Genomic DNA, 21,889 nt, shown 5'->3' on the forward strand with positions numbered 1-21,889 from the left:
ACCTGGAGTCCTGCGCAAGGACTTGTGCCACAGGTACGTTTCCCCTTCGTAGCCAGCTCTCACGCCTGATTTAAGCAGCTCTGCAGCCCTGGCTCGGTTGAAGTTCCCTGGCTTGTTTCCTGGGTCTTGTGTTGATCAAAAGTGTGTGTGTGGTGTAAGAAGACCACCCATAGAAGACCACTCGCCAACAGATAAAATCCTGCTTTCGCATGGTCACGCTACCGCCATCTCTTCGAACCTCAGTGGTGGGTGGGGGTAAAGGACCTCTGATAGGGCACCAGAACTCGTTTATCCCCTTCGTACAAACGTGACGTGCTGGGTGATGCTCTGGTAGGAACCACCCTCTTGAATGTCCCCGGGACTCGGCATGATCAGTAGCGTGTACCGTTGGTACGGACAGGAGGAAATACTTTTCAGAATCATCGTTGCTGTGATAAGTAACTATTGTTCTGCATCATGTTTTGGAACTGGTTACAACATATTTCTAGATGTTCACAGTTAATGTCCTGTCCATTTGAAAGAAAAAAAAAAGGGGGGGGGGTTTCCATGCTTTATCGAGAAGCAAATTTATGCATTATTCTCTGTGTGGGTGTGTGACAGAACGCAAACCCGCATAATGCCAGGGTTATATATCTAATGCAAAGCACTAGCTGCCTAAAAGGTGATTTTAGGGAAAGGTCATGTTTGTTCACTGTAATCACTAATGAAATGCAATTTCTGAAAAGTTTGTAGCATGGTGGATGTTCTTTTGCCGAGACTCACCTGGCAGATTTGCAGGCATCCTCTTGGTCCTGACAGTGGCAGAAATCGGAATTGTTAAGGGTATTTTCAGCTATTCCCTAATGAGTTCCTCTTTCTTTGTAGCACTTTAATGAACTCCAGGTTGTAGTTACCTCCCCCTTCTTTCTCTCCTGATGCTTCTAATTTCAGATAAATATTTGAGATTAGAAGTGGCTCTGGGTATGAAATGTGACCCTTAACCTCCATGCAACTTTCCGATTATGACATGCCATTAAAAACTAGATTCATCTCTCTAATCCTGCAACTTGGAAATGTTCAGCTCAAATTACATCGGTGTCTTTTTAACAGGAGCAACATTTCTTTAAGGGATGTGTCACTTCTAAATGCAAAATAGGAAACAGCTGCCTGCTTCAGACATCAAATAGGAGCTACCCCCCATCCAGCAACAAGACCAATTTTTTGGGCTCCATGAAACCTTTTAAAGGTGTATCTTAAACTGTGTATCTTTTGAAATTGAATGGCTGCCCCACCTCAGCGGCTGAATAATCACTGGTGTTAACATAGCCACTTCAATTGTTTCTTCTTCTTCATACCTTCTGTGAAGGTATTAATGAGCGGAAGGACAGGATATCTTCATTCTGTGTTAGATACTTGCAGAGCTTTGGATCTCTACCCTGTTTTAAAGACTAAGAACTTGCACACCGTAAATATTGTTGCACCCTTTGTAGGCGAAAGTGTGAAAACTTTCAGAACAATCTTGCCCTTAAGTCCTCATGCCTCTTCATATATTTTACAGCAAAAGGCAATTAAAAGGGTAAGGAATTATAAGAAGTATGTCTCTAGGCTCGTGAATGATGGTAACAGAGAATGATTAGTGATTGTTTCTTAATAAGAGCTGGGGAACACCAAGGAAGAAGTTCTAAAACAAACAAAATTAAGTACTTCTGTCATACAACACAATTTAACTGTGGCATTCATTGCCCCATGATCCTGTGGCTGCCAAAAGCTCAGATAGGCTCAGAAGATGGCTGAGCAAATTCATGTAAGAAAAATCCATCAGATATGATTAGATGTAAAGACGCAACCTCTGACTTGGGAAGTCTAGAAGACGCAGATTGCTGAAAACTGGAAGTTGATACTGGGGAAAATATAATCGCAGGGTCTCCTGCTCTGCTGCTGTTCCCCGTTGCCGTCAGAGGTAGTTCTGATTACCTTGGTGTGAGCCAGTGTAGCCATTCTTATTAAGAAGCTCTTCTAAGATGTGGGCCTCTCTCCTAGGAAAGAGCATCCTTGAGAGGACGGTAATTCATAACCTCCTGCTGCAATGCTAAATTTCAGAGTATGAACAAAGTTCTTCGCTACATAAGCTGAGAACTGATAAGTAGGAGGAGGATGGTGATAATACCTCCGTATATAACTATGATGATTATATTCAGAAAGTTCCAAGGCTGCTTAGCTAAAATAGTAAAAAAAAAAAAAGTGCACACAGACAGAAGATATTGACGTATGATTGAAAGTCATTCAGCTGATGTGGACTGACAAGTTACTAATCAGCTGTTCTGTGGTAACTGGCCATATATATACCTCTTGTCCATCCCAGCTCTGAAAGTAAAATACATCGACAGAAACCATTTTAATGTGCTTGGGAATTACAGACGTGGACTGGGATGCCGATATCCTGAACGCTGTAGCTGTGTAAGTGGTATGGCAATGATACTTCCCGACGGAATGGAAAGAACAAATGTAAAGACATTTTTAAGCGTTATTTTTAAACAACGCGTTATACACCAGGACATCCTTTATTACTATTACTACATCTTATTGAGCAGTTACGGTGTTGGGTGGACTTAGGAATCCACATGCATAAGCAAGGGGATGTCTCTCCATCATTAAAATTCCCATCCTCTCTTTTTCTCCCTTCTCTCATGCTGCCGATATGGTAAAAACAAGCAAGTGTTATCTTTTACAAAAGTGTCTTTCCTTAAAAGGATCTTTTTCCTTTATAAGCCAAGCAAAGCAGACATTTTTGTGGGCGCTGGGGGTGGCGGTGCGGACTTAAGCTTAACATATATGATAAATATAGAAGAAGTAGAGAAAGTATTTGGCATGTGGTAACAACTTAGGCTAAATAGATTCCAGTGGTTACCCAAACTAAAAGTTTTTTTATGATAGCAAACAAAACGGACTGTAGTTGAATCTCTGAGAGCCGCCTTCGACGCTGAAAAGGCGGTGCTGAGAGTGAAAGGGAAGCTCATAAATGAAATAAAGTCTCTGAGAAATTTTGTGTCGTAAAATGTAAGATAATCTTGGTTCCCTAGCTGCAGTCATCTCATCTGAGCGGCTGAGTTTGCAACACCGATCATGGGATGCCCAATCAACATTTTTCCCTTTCTCCTTTTTTGTTTGGCCAGAAGAAATGGCTTTCGCAGGCAGCGGGATGCTGTAATTTCTCTTACCACCGGTGTCCTGATTGTGACACCGTCTAGACACCCATCTGACAGCGGGAACGTGGTAGCTCCCCTCTTCTCTCTGAAATGTGGCTGTTGCAATAGCTTTTCTGTTTTGCCAAGGAGCACCTTTCTTGTGCACGCAGGTAATTTCGGAGTTACCAGTCACTGCCATCGCTGCTTGGCAGAGAGGCAAGAGCTTAAACCCGCGGAAGAGATGTCCTGCCGTAAATTTAGCGTGCGAGTGCCCAGCCCCCCAAGCGGAGCCTGCCGACTCGGGGCGGCGTTCGCAGGGCTGGTGTGCTCGGATTTGGGGGATTACTACCTACGTCGCCAGACAAAAATCTTATTTTATTTCCTCAGAGGTCAGGTGATTGATCGTAACACTGGAAACCCAACGGAAAATACCACGCGTTGTCGACAGCTGCTGGAAATGTCGGCTGTTCCCCCGTCCAGCTCCCCGCAGAGCTGCGGGACGGCGGCGGCCCCGGCCCCGGGACTGCGCCCGGCTCCCCGCCCAGGCCCCGGAACCGCCTCCGCCTCCCTCGACCGAGCGGGGAGGGCAGGGGATCTCCTCCGCCCTCCCGTCCCGCTCCCCCGGCCGAGGGAAGGCGCTGGAAGGCGCACCCGCTGCACGCTCCTTTGTCTGCCCGGCATCCTTCATTTGACTTCCCTCCCCTCGCTCCAAGTGCCGCTGGGACTGCAAGCCCCGTTCGCAGTCCGCTCCGCCGGGCCGCCGCGGGCAGCCAGCTCCCGCCGCGGCCGCCCCGGCCCCCGCCCAAGTCCCGGCCCCGGCCGCGGCCCCGCACAGCCGCCTGCCCGTCCCGCCTCGGGCCGGGGCCCCCCACCGCGCCCGCGGCCGCCGGTCCCGTCCCGTCCCCTCCGCGGCGGGGCGGGGCGGGGCGCGGTCTGCAGGCGGGGGCGGCCCAAGGGCCCAGCTCCGCCCCAGCCGCGCGGAGGCCGGCGCCGCGGCGGGAGGGAAGATGGCGGCGGCGGGCGGGGGGGGCGCCGTGGTGTCGGTGCTGGCCCCCAGCGGGCGGCGGGTCACGGTGCGGGTGGGGCCCGGCACGGTGCTGCTCCAGGTGGGTCCGGGGCGGGGGCGGCCGGCGGCGCGGCGCGGCGCGGCGCGGCGCGGCGGCAGGGCTGCGGGCCGGCCCGTAACGCCTCTGTTCTCTCCGCAGATCCTCGAGGAGGTCTGCAGGAAGCAGGGCGGCAGCCCCGGCGAGTACGGCCTGAAGTGAGTCTCACCGCGGGGCCGCCTCCGCCCTGCCGGGCCGGCGGGCGGCCCGGCCCGGGCCCGGCTGGAGGCTGCGCCGCGCCGCCGGTGGGAGAGGCCCCGCCTGGCCCGTTCGCGGCTGCTCTCCCGGGCCGGGCGGGGCCCGGCGCTGCCGAGCCGCTCGCCGCCTTGTCGGCGGGGTGCCCGCGGCCTGCCCGTGGTGCCAGCGCCCTGCCGAAGGCCGTCCCGGCAGGCCTGCTCCGCAGCGAGCGCGGCCGGGCCTCGGCGCGAGCGCGCGTGTGGCTGGCGGGTGGATGTCTGAAAGGGATCCGGGGGTCCTCGAGCTGTTCACCGAGGTCAGTCTTCCTTTTAGTCCTTGCCGCAGCTGTGTGGGTCTCGCGGGGTAATGCACGAGGAGATTATTCACCGTCATCCCAGGGGAGAGAGGGATCCACGGGCTACGGTTCTCCAACAAAGTTATTTTGTCCAAATTAATCTCTCCCGATTTCCCCGTGCGAAGTTCCCTTTGCTTTTTGGGGTAGGTACCGAGATCCTGCGTAACTTCCACGAAGATGTCCCTCCCCACGCACGCACTTCTGGTAGCTCACAGGCTGGTAGGACTCTTCTCTCTTACCTGGTGGTTTCACTGTATACTTTTGTGGCATCATATTCAAGAGGTTATTTGTCTGAGTGGCAGTAAAATAAGTACCTTTTTATTTAACAGTGGACGCCCAGGCTTGAATATGTATTCAGTTGCTGTTTATCCCTTAAAGCCTGAGGAGGAACATATATTTGAGTGTTTTATCTGTGACCTCTACAAACTGCAGCTTTTTTGGTATGCAGAATAATTGTTGTTGATGACTGTTTTCTGTGCGTTGTTGAATCATGCTCTATGGCTTCTAGTCAGCCTGCGGGGAATTCTCTTGCTCAATACCTGGACTTTGCATTGTTGCCAGTCCCTGAAGTGATCTGAAGGTGGCATAGGATGGTTCCTGGTGTCTTCATGGGCTGTGTTCTTCTTTAGGTTTCAGAGGAGCGTGTTGGATCTCTCTTTACAGTGGAGATTTGCCAGACTGCCCAACAATGCCAAGCTGGAGATGGTGCCAGTCTCTCACAGAGTGGGAATTGGAAACACGGTATGTTCGTTTCACAATGTGACCCGATTTGTTCAGTTATCAGTTGTGCTGGATATGATCTCGTCAGATCTAATGAGCAAGAGTGTGGTTAGGCTTGGACAATGCTTGAGTGGAAGACCACCCAAAGACTGCTTGAGGTGTGGTGGAAAATGGTAATTTAGTAGCTGGAAGTCTTTGCTTGCAGTCTCTATGATGGTGGAGTTCCAGCTCTGTGCTGGAACACAGAGAGAGAGAGGAGACACACAGGGAGACCTTTTGGGGAGCTGAAAAACTAGTAGTCATGAATGTGTAAGAAGCTGAACATCACTGATGACTTTGCTCAGCAGTTGAGCTGCTAACTCATTTCCCTTTCCTAATTTCTGTTTCAGTTGCTGTTGTCTGCCTCTGGATTTTGACTAAAATCTCAAATTCTTACAGGATTCTCTTTTGCTTCTTTCCCAGCATTGCTGTTCATGGTGTGTTGACACAGCTTCAGAGTTTTTTGTGACGTGTACTGTGTTTAGCAGTTGCTGAATGTCCCTATTTAGTATCATTTGCAAAGGGCTTACGGATGCCGTGTTCTGTAGGAATTATTGTCACGTTTAGGACATTTAAAAATCTCTTATCCATGTCGTTATAACAGCTGGAGGCATAATTTTTAAAACGATGCATAGATGTTAATGAGCGTAAACATTTTATGTGGTAAAAATGATGTATGATCTTATTTAAGTAGCCTGGGAATGAAAATTTGTCTATCACTAACAGTCATCTCTTTTCTTACTGACTTCCTCATATGGAGTTCCTCAATTTTTGTGAAAGTTTCCGGTCTACTAGTGCTAATCTCTTAATATCTGTCTGCCAAATGGTGTTAGTGGTATTTTGTTATAGGCAGTTGCCTTAGCTGTCACAAAGATAAACTGATATATACATTGAAAAGTGAATTTTGTGGTGTGAGAAGGTTTTGGAATCTCTGCTCTAGTTCACTGTGGGTGCACAACGTAGTTTTGGGGGTCACTGATGTCCATGTTTTTCCTCTGTAAAACTTGCATGTGCTTTGTTTTGGCACTAATGTTTTCTTTCTGACTTTGTGGTAGAAAGAAGTTTGTGCTCCAAATGGCGTATTTAGTTAAAAAAAAAAATACCACAAGCTGGTAGCATCTGCTTAAAATTTTCAGTTAAAAAAAGTTGTGATGGCATGGAGTTCGTCTTCCAGAGGAAAGTGTTTCTATTAAAATAGTACAGTGTTGACTTTATCTGACACTTGCATCCAGTTTGGGAGGTATTGTACTGAAGGAAAACAGTGATTTTATTTTTTTTTTTCCCCAAGAAGATATATGCAGCATATCAGAAAGGGTGAGAAGGGCTGCGTACTGTAGGAGAGGGGTTATAACATGGAATCGCTACTTGAGATCACAAAAGAGAAGAGCTAATGAAAGTTTAAGTTGTTACTGTTTAGTTGTATTTCAGCAGAAGAATCTACAGAAGGGAGGCTTCCCTTGGCGTGCTTGTTGCTATTGTGTGGAGTTGAGAAGATACAGCAAATACGCTTGTGAAAGGTGCAGTCTAAACAGAGTTGCTGTCCCATAAACGAAGAACAGAGATTTCACTTGGAAGAATTTTACGGGCAGTATAAGAAAATACTTGGTACAAAATACAATTGACCAAAAGAATTCCCTGCCACAGGGAACTAGTGTCAAATACTGTGGGAAGTATAAGACAGCTGGATAACTCTGTGACCAGAACTGACACTAGCATTATGCCCTAATATAGTGGCAGTTGAGATGTGGACTCAATCCTGCAGGCTGGCTGCGGTAATGTTGGGATGAATTTGCCTCTGTGCTTTTTGTTACTGTCTCTTTTATTGAGATAATGTGCATGGAAGTAGGTCTGCTTTCCTGCGGTGCGTTGGCAGCAGTTACCCCTAGAGGTGGAATACAGGTTTCGATAAATCATGAGTTTTTTCAGCAAATCTGATATTTTTAAAATAGAATGCTTTTGGGTTTGCCTTCGCATGTAAAAATCATTGATTCCTGTAAGACAGTTCTTTAGTGAAAAATTGAACAAATTCCCCTTGTGATGGCAGGTGATTTAGGGGTACCATCCGTACAGTCGTAGAGTTAAAGTTGTTAGCCTTTTGTTTATATGTTTGTAAACTTAGAAGATAATTGGCACTGGTCTCTCATTTTATATAGAGTCTCGGATTTTTAAAAAGACTTTTCTAATTGACTGAATGTGACTTTCGTGACATGCTTAGCTTTGAACTGTTGCCCAAAAACTGATGCAACTGGTAGTCTGAATTTCTGGGCTGGATTCTTATAGAATGGTGATGTCAGCTGTCATCACTCTGCTGTAGCTGAGAGTAATCTAAGGCTTGTCTCCAGCATAGGAGAAACCAGGAGGTTGTGTTAGTGGTGGGATGAAATGACTTAGTTCTGTTGGCTAGTTGTTGATGATGCCACTGTTTCCTTATGTAGAAAAATTCCTGTCTCCAGCAGATCACAATTTGCAGTCCTGCAAGAACTGGTAGGAGCCGAGGCAGATGACAAACATATTCCTCCAAGGAAATCACAGTAGATTGCCGGAGTGTGTGGTGTCTTACTTTTCCCCATCTCTCTCTCTGTGCCCTCCCCTCATCCCCCCCCCCCCAATGTTCACACACACACGCACACACAGACACACGTTCTCACAGAGAGAAAGAGGATGCACTGAGGTTGTTGGTAGGGACACATGAAAACACAGAATGAAAGAAAGCTTCCTTTGATGTCCTAGGCTTATGTCCTTCTCAGACTTTTGAATAAGGCCATTTTCTGTGGACTTCAGAAAACCATAGTTGACTAGAGGCACTAGGTGCTATCTAATAGGGGCTTTTTTTTTTTTAACTTTTCTTTAGACGGGTGAGCTAATTGGGAAAACTTAAGAGTTACACATTTTGAAAAAGAAGGCTGAACATTCTATAAAAGGTAAAGATAACGCCTGAAGTGGTCTGCCGTTCTCCATCTCTTGGTCAGCTGCTGGATTTTTCCCTTGGGAACCATCAAGAGTTTGAAGTTCTTCAGGACTGTCCTCAGTGTATTCGTTTTAGAAATGCCTTGGATTTTTTTTTTTTTGGTAGCACTTCCCTGAAGAATATGTAGGATCTGCATGAGCACCTGCTAATGGATGTGGATGTTCACGTTCCAGATTGGAAAGGGCCTGTTAGAATAGGCAGCTAGATGCCCTTTACCTTTTTCTGCAGGTGTTGAAGAACTTGATAACTGAACATCCAGAATTATTTTTGAGACTTTTGATTAATTCACTCTTAAATTGTACGTCAAAATTTTGTGTTTAGGAAGCATTAGTGAGTGCCAAGTTACACACGTAGTCTCTTTGGACTGATAATAGTCGGTTAGGTCTTCAATAACTCAAAGATAGATTTGGACCGTGTTCGTTGTTCCTCTGTGTGGATGTGCAAGTATACTGTTTGTTCTGCCTCAGGGAAGTTGTTCTGCAAATTGATGCTTAAGTCAACAGAGCTCTGAGTTGGTGTTTTAGTTTATGCAGCTGCATCAATCCTGTCTGGGTTATTAGAATTCATTTTATATAGCTGCGAAGACCCTTGCTGTAAAGTTTCAGCTAGTGTAAAACAGAACATCTCAGTTGCTCATGATGACACATTATTTGGGACGCTTGCATTGGCCTTTGTCTGAATATGTTTCAGTTCAGGATATGGCAGGGAAGAGGGGCCCAAGAAAGCTGGTTAATATTCAAGGGTTGCCTCCTCCACACTCAAGAGCGGTCCATTCCAACGAATAGGGAGTCAGGCAAAAATGCCAGGATGCCTGCATGGATGAACAAGGTGCTCCTGGCCAAACTCAAACACAAAAAGGAAGCATACAGAGAATGAAAGCAAGCATGGGTGACTTGGGAGGGACAGAGACCTTATCTGAGCATCCAGGGATGAAGTTAGGAACGCTTAAGCCCAACTGGAATTGAATCTGGCCAGGGATGTCAAAGACAACAAGAAGGGCTGCTTTAAGTACATAGGTGACAGAAAGAAGGCTAGGGAGAATGTGGGCCCATTGCTCAACAAGGCAGGGACTTGGTTACACAGGACATGGAAAAGGCTGAATGCCTTCTTTGCCTCAGTCTTCACTGGCAAAACCGGCCTTCAGGAATCCAAAGTCCCAGAGACCAGGGGGAAAGGCTGGAGCAAGGAAGATGTACCCTTGGTGGAAGAGGATCAGATCAGGGAATACTTGAGCAAACTGAACATACATAAGTCCATGGGCTCTGATGGGATGCACCCATGAGTGATGAGGGAGCTGGCAGATGTCACTGCAAGGCTACTCTTGGTAGTCTTTGATCATGGCGATTGAGAGAAGTGCCTGAGACTGGAGAAAAGCAAATGTCACTCCTGTCTTCAAGAAGGGCGAGAAAGAGGGCACAGGGACCTACAGGCGGGTCAGCCTCACCTCGGTCCCTGGGAAGGTAATGGAGCAGCTAATCCTGGAAACCATTTCCAGGCACATGAACGACAGGAAAATCATCAGGAGTAGCCAGCATGGATTCAACAAGGGGAAGTCACGCTTGACCAACTTGATAAGCTTCTATGATAAGATGACTGGCCTGGTAGGTGAGGCGAAAGCAGGGGATATTGTCTGCCTGGACTTCAGTAAGGCCTTTGGCACCGTCTCTCATAAGATCCTCACATATAATACTCGTATTCATAGCAGAATAGAACTATTCTAAATATTAACTTCTAAAATAACAATTTGAATACTCCTCTGCATTTTTAACTAATGTAATCCTTTGCAGCAAGTATTTAGAAGGAAGTCATGTTTTTTTGGATAGCGGGTTCTAGAGAGCATTGAAATGTTGAAAAAAGTTGTTGTGAAGAGCAAAAAGTTTTCATTCAATTTTCGGATTAACTCAGTGTATTTTTCTTATAGGTTCGGATCGCATTACAATTAGATGATGGCTCCCGTTTACAAGACACCTTTCTCTGTCAACAGACTTTGTGGGAACTTCTCAACCATTTTGCAAAGATCAGGTGAGCAGTGCAGTGAGAAAATACTTGTTTGGATGGATCTCTGCATGCCAGTAGTTAGCTGTTGTTATGGTGATCCAGCTAAATCCTGCAGATTTGTAGAATTTGTATTTATTTGACTGTGGTTTTTCCTTTACAACACAGACATTTGCCTTTTCCTTGCTCTTTCAGATTTGACACTCCATAGTTTTATTGTTATTTTTTAATCCTGGAGTAGCACTCCTGGTTCAGGGCATAAACTGGTAACAAACTGCTAAGGCTAGGAAGAAACTATAACTGGATATATTGCTGCACCTGTCTTTGGCAGCAACTTGTTTGAAGTCAAGTTACTGCCAGAGCTGAGATGGTAGCCTTAGATTATCTTGATCACCAGTATTTCTGTGCTGCGGTTCCATGTGGTGGAGGGGGTTCGTTCTTAAGCGAGTTGTTACTGCTTTTGAGGCTTGCTGTTGTGCAAGTTCTTCAAGGAAATCTGGAGCTCTCAGCAGGCTAATGTGGAATCTTCAAAAGACTGATTAGATCCTGTTTAAACGGAAGACTTTCTGGTCCTACATTTACTGAATATATACATTGGTTAGAAATCTTATTAGAGTCCAGTCTACATTCAGTGCTTTGTTTTGTCTTTAGTTTTGACTTAAAAATACTGTATTGTTTTGAAATGTCAAGCTAATAAACTTCTCTCCAAAGACAGTTCTTTTATTTTTGTCATGGCTTGGAAGATGAAGCCTTGAAGCTGTGACAGCCATTCTATTCTGAACAAAATTTCTAAATTTCTTTTTTTTTTCTATTGTAGTTGGCTTTACCTTTCTTTTGATAAAATGTTTTTTTCAGATCCTCTATTTCTAGCTTGTTCTTTCTCTTACATTCCTCACCTTCTGCGAGTTGCTCTGTTGCATTTGAATCTCTTGCTCATCTGTACAGATGCTGTGCTATGGTATTGTGCAAATTTGAACTACTTTTGTAATTTCTCAAACCCGTTAAATACTTACCTAAAGAGACAGTACCTTTCTATGTCAAAACTTCTGAAGTCTCCAAGGCTGTGGTGCTAGAAAAGCTATGAAATAAGTAGTCAGTAGTAAGGGTGATGGTGCAGTAGCACTCAGATAAGCTCAACCTTTTAGGGTACAGTTACAGCCTGCAAAATGATGGATTGTCACCTGTTAGCTGAGCTGTAGTAATTGACTGGTTATGGGTATGTGTTAGTACTAGACTAATATGTACTAGCATAAACTACTTCAGTTAAAGTTTAAAGTTGCTTGTTCTACACTGCAATTGAAATAGCCTAAGCAGCATGGCTCTGGGGTTGAATTGGCTGACGTTATCTCGTTAAGTCAGGGTTGCAAAGTTGACTTGTGTGACTGGAGTTGCTCCGGAGCTTTTTCCAGGGTAAGGAACTAATTCTTCCAGCCTCCCAGTGATGTGCTGTTAGTTTTCTGCTAGCTTAGCTCTCTGACTGGCCCATAACAAGATCAAAGGAGTGACTAGTGCTGGCCCAAGGGAGGGAGTTTGGATCGAGGGCATCTTTTGTGTAGCAGTAGGGGACTGAACAGTTACTGCTCACTTCCTGCCCTCCTGTCTAACTCCCCTCATACTGTTTGTGCAGCTTTATGGGGAATTAGCTTAAGTAGCTGATTCAGCTGAAAAACAGTATTTTCCCTACGTTATCTTTCAGGTAGATAAGTTTCCTAACCCAGTTAAGGGTTGTCTCTCATAGGCAGTTATGACAAGAAGGGTAGCATGTCTGGGAACAAAGATTCAAAAGGAAGACGCAACAGATGGGTGGGAATGGCGTATGTCAGTTTTTCCTACTCAACGTTTTGTATCATCAAACCATAGTTTGAGGAAATGCTTGAGGTAGTCCAGTGACTCTAAAGTGATATAAATGAGTCTTACTTATCATTCTCTTTTCGTCTTTAATGGTCAGGGACCAGGTCTACACTGTGGCATTTAACTCTTAAGTCAAAAGGGACAGTCTTCATGTAAATGCTAGAGAGAAAAGAATTCTTTTTCTTTTGATCGAGGGAAGAGGTAGGCAAGAAAAGCCAGGTATCATTTTCCTGGGTGTTTTAAGGCCCCTCTTGTACCTTACTACATACTTTGTGCTCTCTGGGAGGAGAAGAGTGCCTGTTGCAGTTTGGGAACTGATAGACTGGTGGTGGTAGTAATTATGGACAGTGACAAATAGCCTTTGTGTGGCTTTCTCGCACATTAGTTGGTTATTTCTTTGGTTTAAATTTTGAGCTTTTTGTATAATTTTGCTCCTCTGGAGTGGTTTTATTTGTTACAGGTTATTGTAATACTAATAGTTAATGTACATGCTGCTCTTTTTGAGATTCTAACTGCTACAGTGTGCTAAGCATTATTAACTTCAGTTCGTAAGGCACAGCTGTTCTTTTCTGTCCTTTGGAAGCTGAGCTCAGATGTTTGGATGGACTTTGCAAATGTTTAAGTTCAACAAGGAGCAAAGATGCTGCGTGTGACTTAATCACAAAACAAGCTGGATCTATAGGCATCCACATAGATTTCATGGGCTGTGCTGCTTTTCAGTGTGTATTGACTCAGTTGACTAACTAGTCAGCTAGTTGTTGACTTTTGCTGAATCCTTCCTTTGACTTTCCAACTGGAGATGTTTTCCTGGAATGCTCAGCTGCTCTAAGTGCGTGAGGGGAAGTATTCTAAATCCACTGGAATTTCCCCCGGGTTTCCAGCGTCCATCTTGGCTAATTGGGTCTGAAGAAGGTCTGGAAGCTATTGTAAGGCTGCTCCTCCTCTCAGCGTGCGGCAGTCCTTGCACAAGATGTTTACAGGCCCTGTCAGATCACTACATGAAGGAATCTAATCTGCTTGCCGTTCCCCTTCTGAAGAACAGCACATCAAAGAAATGACAGTGTGTTTGATGTGTGTGCTTGCCTCAGTGAATGCATGTAATGGATTAACAGCAGCTGGAGGAGGAGCCTGCTGGCTTCCAAGAGTTATACAAAAATAAGTCTCTGGGGGATCTTTCCTTGGAGTCTGTTCTGCAGAGACTGGTTGAGGGCACAAGCGTTGTATACCCTTTTAGCATTAGGCCTGGGAGAACTTGCTTTTCTGTCTCCCACTCTTGCCTGTGTGGCAGCTTCGGCAGCTTTGTAGACTGTTTTACATAGAAGTGATTGCAGTCTGGACACTTGAAGACAGTTTTGACAATGACTATGACTCTTTGCTACTTTTGTGGTATCACTCATTAAGTTCAGATATTTTCCATACATTTTTAGAAGGCTCTTCAATCCAAAGAGTTGCTTGGATTGAAGTGGAAAGCAGTTTTGGAAAGGTGAATGAAACTAGGTTGTGTAAGTCAAATTGGTTTGCTCTCTTATGGGTCTGTCTGGTGAGGATGTGTGTTCCATTGTGCCTCGGCTTCTCTCCTCCTAAATGGTGATCATCCACCTTTCCTGATAGACAGGCAACTTGAGGTTCAAGCTTTTATTTCTCTGGGCCGTTTTGGCTGCCTCTTTTGTGATTCTGTACTGTGATTCTGTATTGTTTCCTCCATGTCTCAGCAGTCCTTTATCTTTTGTGCACTTTTATCGAGGATTCCTGTAGGGATACAGCTGATCCTGATTCGAAGCAAAATCCGTTGAAAATAAGGTAGGGATGACTAGCTCTCCTCAATTGTCTGGAAAAGTCTGAGCGCACGTAGCCTGCTATGGTGTGCTAAAGGTAGTCTCTTAGGTGCTATTTTGTTCCAATCTTCCAATCAAGAGACAAGATTTTTTTTTTTCTGCCTTTCCTCATCAAGCATTGGCCTTTGGAACTTACTCAGTTACTGCTGTGAAAGCAGTGAGGGAGGTCGGAGCCTGGGTCTTGAATCACAAGATTGTGCTCATTCTATATTAGGAACTTAATCTCTTGATTCCTGCAGAGCGTTGTATACAGCTTTCTGTCCTTGACAGAGAATAACTAATTGCAGAACGGCAAATGATGGCAGACCTATTCTAGTGTTGTTTTGGTTGCTCATCTTGAGTTAGAAAGTTAACTGTGTTTCATGATCTGAAGCTTGAATGTGATAGTTTGGATGCTCTAGGTGTGTCTGTCGCTTTCTGCACAATGGGATTTGGTGCAGTGACTGGGAGAAGTGTTCTGAAAGAACGGTACCTCTGAAAGAACGGTACCTCGGGACTATAAACCCCTTGTGAGCTATTGCAGCTGGTCTGGAAGTAGTTCTCAGCCCCTGACTTCCCTAAACCAGACCCGACCCTCAGGACTGGTTTTACAGGTTACTCTGTCTGGATTTGCTAACTCTAGCTAGTGGAGCTTCTCAGTTTCATTGTGACTCACCTTGTCCCATATCACCATGCTGTTGCATGTTTTATTTAGAAAAGGCTTAAGTTTTAACCTTTAGATCAAGACGGGAGATAGACTGCTACAATTAAACCAAACAGAAGTCTCAATTCTGGTCTGTGCTTAAAAGGTTCGCTCCCCCACATCCTCCAGCTGGAACTCTTTGATGTGCTCTTGCTCTTGAGGATTACTCAAGGATTGAGTATCATAATTTTCCAGGTGGCTCTCTCAAGCCTGAGTGACTTTTGGTTCCAGCTATTTCACTTACATTTCATTGAAGCTGAGTTTTGAGTCTAAATGTAAATGTCCTTGATGAATTTTCCCAGAACTTAATGGCTATTTCCCTTCATTTTCTGCTCTGTAGACTGGTTGACTCCTTCCCCGTTCAGTTTGTTTTGTCACTTTGTGCTGGGCTAAATAGGTTCATGTTAAAATATTGGTAAGACATTGGTTGTATATATATTCTTCTAAGCTGCTCATCTGTGACGTATTTTGGACATAATAGAAAGACTACATAAGATAATATTGGCAAAGCTATTGTTGCTAAGTAACTTTGAACATTATGATGATACTTAAGATTATTGGAACTGCTGCACTGAAAGTAGTAAGATGCATTTGGGTATGCAGACTCTTGTCTTCTGCTGCGCAAGCAGATTGCTGAAGTGCTAAGGGTTATTTTCTTTCCTTCTTACCTGAACAGAAAATGGTATCCCTGTCTTAAGGTGGATTTTTCCATAATGGTGGGGTTTATTGCATGCCTATTTGTGGACTTACCAGCTATGAAGTAGAAGCCTTTCTAACAGCAGTAGTCAGTGTGGCCCCAGCACAGACTCACTATGTACGTAGTCAGTTCAGAATTAGATACTCAGTTGACTGAAAGCATTTTGACTATTACTTAAAGGATCCTTTTCCTACATAAATCCTGGAGATAACTTTGTGTGTGGTAATATTGCATCCCAAAATACATATGTTTAAATTACACGGTGCTGAAGGCAAAATGTTTTAAGTAGTGGAACTCCGTTCATTAAACTCCTTTCCAGGAGAAATCAGAATGAACCCAGCCTTGATCACTGACAGCCTTTTCTTATAGTCATTCCCTGTTCCATCCCCCAGGTATGACGCTCACAAATTAAAGCACAAGATAGAGAATGAGTCCCTGAAGGTACAAGTGGTAGGCTTAAGTGATGTACTAGATATAAGCAGTCCAAGTTCCTGCTTAAATTTTGTGACACTTGGACACCAAATTGATGAATGTTTTGCAAATGTATTTAGGAGAATGTGTGGCTATGACTGCTACTGCAGAACTACGAACAATGCAGAGAAATGATTGAAGTAGAAATATCTTTCCAAAACTTCTAATTTCCACCGAAAAATACTAGATTTTTTTTCAGGCTGCCAGGGTCCTGCAGGTTTTGGTTTTTCCTGTGAAGTTCACTGCAGAGACTAGAATCTGGTGACTGAAGAAGCAGTTAAGTGCGAGTGTTCACATAACCCTGTAAGTCAGTCATATGCAAATCTCTTCATGAGTTCAGTAGTCAACACCGCGTAATAGGGCATAAAATGACAAGTTGACTTCAGGGACTAGCTTCAGCCTCTTTTGTCAGAGGCCTCAGGAGATGAGCAAGGATGTGTTGCTTTACTGGGCTGTCAGGTGGATTTCATTAGCTGATTTGCAGAGAGGTGGTTTCTCTTCAAGACACCCAAGATAATGGGTGATTGTTTCCTGGTGGGGTGAGGCACAGGGGAAGGCCATTCCCCCCCCCCCCCCCCCCGAGACTGGACTCCAGAGAGCATTAAGATCAAGGGAGTTGACCATGAGGAAGAATTTCAGCTGTTTTGCTTTTGACAATAAAACAGCTGTTGCAGTGCAGATAGTATATACCAGCTCCTTACCAAGGGATGTCCTGGTGCAACTGAAGTGACAGAGAGCTCAGGACAGAATGTGCTAACAAGAGCTGCTGGAGAAGGATAAATCTCATCAGTTCTCATTGTATTGATGGGGAATATCCTGGGGCAACTTTCTCACCTTTTGTTTTGTAGTTTCCCCTGCTAAGTTAGTCTAAAACTTTTGAATCTAAAACTTTTGAAAAAAATGCTTGTGAGAATCCAGCCAGTTATCTTTCCGAACCACCACTGTCGCAGCGTGGACAGCGTTCTCCTGGTCATCTTTTGCCATTGGTGTGCTTGGGGGGGAGAAGCAAACTATTCTTCTCCTTAATTTCATGTTTTACCACATTCTCAGCTGATTTCAGTTTGACTTTCACTGTGACTGCTGAAGGGGAGACCAACATGAAAGAGAGTTTCTTCTGCTGTTGAATCTAATTCTCTCACTGATTTCAGTGCTTCAGTGTAATGTACTGGTAAATTCTTTAAGGCTTTTTACTTCAGATATCTGAGGTTTCCTTGCTAAAAGTGTTAGTCCTTTTTTTCCCCTCTCCCCCCCATTAAGAACACCCTGTTGTAGGGTTTTCCACATGTGCTCTCTTTTGAAATTGCATGATCTTGGATGGATGAGAACTGAGACTTGCTGTGACAGGCAGTGATTGTCTTTTCCCTGTCCATCTTCTGTGTTTGACCAAGTGAATATGTAATAAAGCTTCTCTCCTACTTGAATGCCTCAGAATTGCTTATCTAGAGGAAAATGGGAAGAGTAGCATCTTGTCAAGGGTAGCATCTTACTGTCTTTTCCCTTCCTCTATGCTAAGAGTCCTTCACTTATGTCTTCCTCTGCAGATGGCCTGTCAGCAGTTTGCATCATTGCTAATGTGTCCTGCCTTACTGAAATGCTTAAATGCGGGTTGATCTTCATTTTGTCTACTGCGGCAGCCTTTCCTTTGGCTTTGTTTTGTCCCTGGTCTCCAGAATCTGAAAGCTTCTGCTGTTTCTTTTTTTCTTTTTTCTTTTTTTTTTTCTTTTTTAATCTGTCTGATACTAAGACAGGCAAATTCTTTGTCCTCAGATTATTTGCTTTAGAGCAGTATTTCATTCTGTTTCCATAGCAACAAAAAGAAACTGACCTGTCCCCAAGCAAAGTACAGTCTAAACTGTAATAAACTATTTAACTTATCTAAGGGATTAAAAAGAGCAAGTATTAAGTCATGTTCCAGGTAGGGTACTGAGGCACGCAAAGAATGATGTGCTCAAATTTATCTAGTAAGATCGACTAATTTCAGAATTAACTTTAATCATTTCTCCTTTGTTTTTAAACTTTCAGGGCTGTGTTTAAGGAACAGTGAATGCATTGGAGCAAATTCTTTACCTAATGTCTAATACTGACTCTGTGAACTCTGTAATGGTTGTTGCTGGAGGAACATGGAGGAGAGTGTTGCTAGCTAATTTCACTTCTTACTATTGCTCTGCATTGGTTTTGGAGGGGGTAGACTGTCCTACAGATGCTGCAGTATTTTGCTCTTTATTGCAGGGAGTTTATGGAACAGCATGGTGAATTCTCTCCAGTCTGTATTTACATGCGAGATGAGGTAAGTCAGCAAAGTCTTCTTAACTGTCTGTTGTCCTTCTGTCCCTAAAAAATAAGAAAACTCAGCTCCGCTTTCCAACCTGGAAAGTGTTTCTTTTGAACTTTCTTGAGAGGGGAAGTAGAAAAATGTTGGTCTTTTCAAAGCATGACGTGTCTGTATGGAAAAAAGCTCTCTTGGAACGTAACCCTGGGCCGTTTAGACCTCTGAGCCCATAAAATGAGCTCAATGACCTGTTTGTGTTTTTCTTTCCAACTTCTTTTAAAGCTTGAGTCAAAACAGTGGTTTCATTTTAATAAATATTTGCTTTTCTCTGTGTTTTGATCTTTTGCTATTAATGTTTTGTTTAATATTTTGTATGTGCGTATTACGGAATTTGCTCTCCCTAGCTGTCCCCTTCACTTCCCACTGACCTCTGTGGACAGATCATCTTTATTCTGGAACAGGTCATTACAAGCAGATGGGAGGTGTATGTAATGAAATCGGCTGTCTTTCAGCTCTGAGATGTTGCCTGTGATTTAACTTCTGACATAAGTCTAATGCTTTGGTGAGGTCGGATCCGATTTGGATGTATGTATGGGACGGAAATACGTGTAGGTCATCTTCCCTTGAGATCATTTAATAAGCATTGAATTTGGTAAAGCAGTACAGGTGAATACAGATGGATTCAGGTCTCATTTCCAACTGCTGAAAGAGTGTGTTTTGAGCTGTTTCTGATGCTGTGTGGTGTTCGTTTTGATACAGGCTTCTTTCTAGAAAGAGCACTTCAAATGCTCTCCCAGGTAGGCAGTTGCCATAATTACTTTCTTCTGGTTTTGTTGCAGATATCAGGAAAAGATGCCCTAGAGAAGACAACACTGAAGTCACTTGGCCTGACTGGAGGCAGTGCCATCATCAGGTTGGGAGGAGCAAAGTTTGGATTCTTTATTTTTCCTTTCCACTCTGGTGGTGAATTTGTTTTGTTTCAAATACCAAAAAAAAAAAAAAAAAAGCACGAAAAAAGTTCAAAAAGACAAACATCGCGCCACTCAGTAATTATTACATTTGCCTGTTTATCTGAAACTGCCCAGATGTGCTTCCCACAGCTGCAGATGCTGGCACTGACCAGTCATGTGCAGATTAAAGGGGCTTGTTTGCTTCTTTCTTTTTTTTTTTCCTTTTTCTCCCCCCCCCCCCCGAGTGAAGCAGACAATTCAAAGTTAAAAGTCTCTCTGAGAGGACAATCATCTACCACTTCATTCTTCCCTGCTTTGGATTTCAGGCATTAAGCTCCCAATCCCTGCAGTGCCTCCTGCTGACTGTTTGGGAGGGTGAGGCGGGGGACAACGACAGCCTTTCTGTGATCTTCTAGCCAGTTCTTTGCAGTATATACAGAAGGCAGGAGTGATTAGTAGCTGTGCTTTACAACTGACTGCTGTTTTTTCCTGGAAGGCAGTTTTCTTCCTGTCAAGCGGGTAGTTCCTGTTCTGTTTTTTTGCACAAACCCCCGACTCCCCACCCCTAACTTCAGAGCAACTGGAGCTTGTTCTTTGTGAGTGTCTGGAAGAAGCAGATCGTTAAATTAGGGGTATATTTGAGTCTAGCTGTCGTCTTTGTGTTATGGTCACATTGAGAATGGGGAGGGCAGTACTGTTAGGATAAATGATTTTGTTTTTATTCCTTTTGGTGTCTTCTTTAAGAGTTGTCATCAAGAAATGCAGTTCATCTGGTCGGGAGGAAGCTGTGGGTGCCACGGTGCAGTGTAATGAGCTGACAGTGAGGCCAGGCTCTATTGAAGGAGCAGTGGATGTGTCCCTACCTCAAGCAAACACATTCCCAAAGGACTTGGACCACAGGGATGTGGCCATGTCTTTAAACAGCTGCACAGACAAGCAAGACTCGATTAGAGAATCTCATGCCAGCTTGGAGGAGCTGTGGCCTTCCTCTGAGCCCGAGTCTACCCCATTTGTCCCTTTTTCTGGAGATGGACAGCGTCTGGGCGACTCTTCTGTAGCTGTACCATCTCTTGGGTTAGATATGCCATCCTCAAAGCTGCCAACAACCTCTTCCAGCCCTGGAGGCCCTTCTAAGCCAAAGAAGTCTAAGAACAGCCAAGAACTGCAAAAGGAGCAAGAACAGGTAAGGGAAAATTTGTTTGCAGTGAGGGCTTTTCTTATCCTGCCTTGCCCGAGGCTGAGCTCCTATGAGGAAAAAGATGTTACCGTATTTAAGACTTTTTCCCCATAATATAGGGTTAGGTGCCTTGGTGACATACAGTTCTGCCAAGACTTCAGTAAGAAAGTATTGTATATTTTGGACAGTTTACTGTAGGAAATATGAAGTGTGGGAATTTAAGAATTTGCTGTCCAGGGGCAAGCAAAGCTTTGAACCTTGAGGTATCCTTGATGAACGGTTCTAATGGAGGCAACACAACTACATTAAAAGCACAGTCCAGAAGAGCCTCAATCTCTGTGCCTCAAATTCCATTAACAAATGCCCACTTTGTCACCTGAGCCCTGGGTACTTGTCCTTCTTTTAAAAATTGCTATCTGCTGTGTAGTTTTGCTAAAGATGAGCAGAGTTTGGTCAGACTTGTGTTTTATAATACCCTGAAGATGCTTACTGCTTGTTGTGACTGACTTATCTCCCAGATCATGCAGAAGGTATAAGCTTGGTAGAGTTTTACATACGGAAAGGGATAACTTTTCTAGCTCGTTGTAGGACTGTCCTAGGAGCAGAAGCGGTCTTAATAGGTTTGTTGCAACTTGATCCCATGACTTCCAAGATCCGAGAAGATGGTCAGAGTTTCTAACTCCTAGGTTGTAAGGTGCGCTCAGATTTCTCATCTGAGCCTTTCGGTGGAACTCCATAGTAAAGCTATTGTAAAAGTAGTAGCCTATGCTGGTAGTTGTTAACATCTGCTTCCTCAGAATTCCTTCTGCCTGTGGTCACTCTGACTTATAGTTTAACTCTTTCGGTGACGTGTGGTAGAATGTAAGGGGTATAGATCTAGGAAAGGATTTTTCAGCTACAGTTGCATCTTACTTGCCAAGAGTTCGATATTTGAAAAAAACAGGTCTGGACCTCTTCCTTTCAGTCTAGTCCCATCCCTTCTGTGAGTCTTAATTTTCTTAGTATTGCAGACGAAGCAGAAACCTTCCATCCTTTTCCTTCTCTATTTCTGCTTGCATATAAAAGTGTCTTCTGTCTTGCTCTAAAATATCCTGCTTCTTAAATAAAGTCTACCTCTCTCTAACCCTTTTCCCAGAAAGACAAATTGCACATATATCATCGTTGTTGGTGCCTCTGAAGCAAAACTGTATTGGTTAAAATTAAAAATGCTTTAGCCCATGTAAAGATACCAGAACTGATGGCTCAAGAGTGCTGTGATGCTGTCACAGGATGGCCTTTGAATGATGTTAAGTATGCTTTCTGTAGGGCAGCTGTATGGAATTGGATGCCTTCAGCAAGGTTGGATATGTCTGGCAAGTAGCATAAAATGAAGTACAGGAGGCATTAAATTCATAACTTGCTCCACATTATTGTGCATTGGGAGTTTCACATCTTGG

At 44.2% G+C, this 21,889-nt stretch overlaps 1 protein-coding gene across 1 annotated transcript in view; it reads left to right on the forward strand.

Moving 5' to 3' along the window:
• Positions 1–4,171: 4,171 nt before the first annotated feature.
• Positions 4,172–21,889, forward strand: part of ASPSCR1 (ASPSCR1 tether for SLC2A4, UBX domain containing) — a 49,277-nt gene continuing 31,559 nt past the window's right edge. The window contains 7 exon segments of the mRNA XM_076353905.1: positions 4,172–4,270; positions 4,370–4,425; positions 5,429–5,540; positions 10,448–10,548; positions 18,287–18,344; positions 19,166–19,239; positions 20,021–20,459. Coding sequence (XP_076210020.1) covers positions 4,172–4,270; positions 4,370–4,425; positions 5,429–5,540; positions 10,448–10,548; positions 18,287–18,344; positions 19,166–19,239; positions 20,021–20,459 — 939 coding nt within the window.

This window comes from Aptenodytes patagonicus, chromosome 16, assembly GCF_965638725.1.
Source record: "Aptenodytes patagonicus chromosome 16, bAptPat1.pri.cur, whole genome shotgun sequence".
Classification (NCBI taxonomy): domain Eukaryota; kingdom Metazoa; phylum Chordata; class Aves; order Sphenisciformes; family Spheniscidae; genus Aptenodytes; species Aptenodytes patagonicus.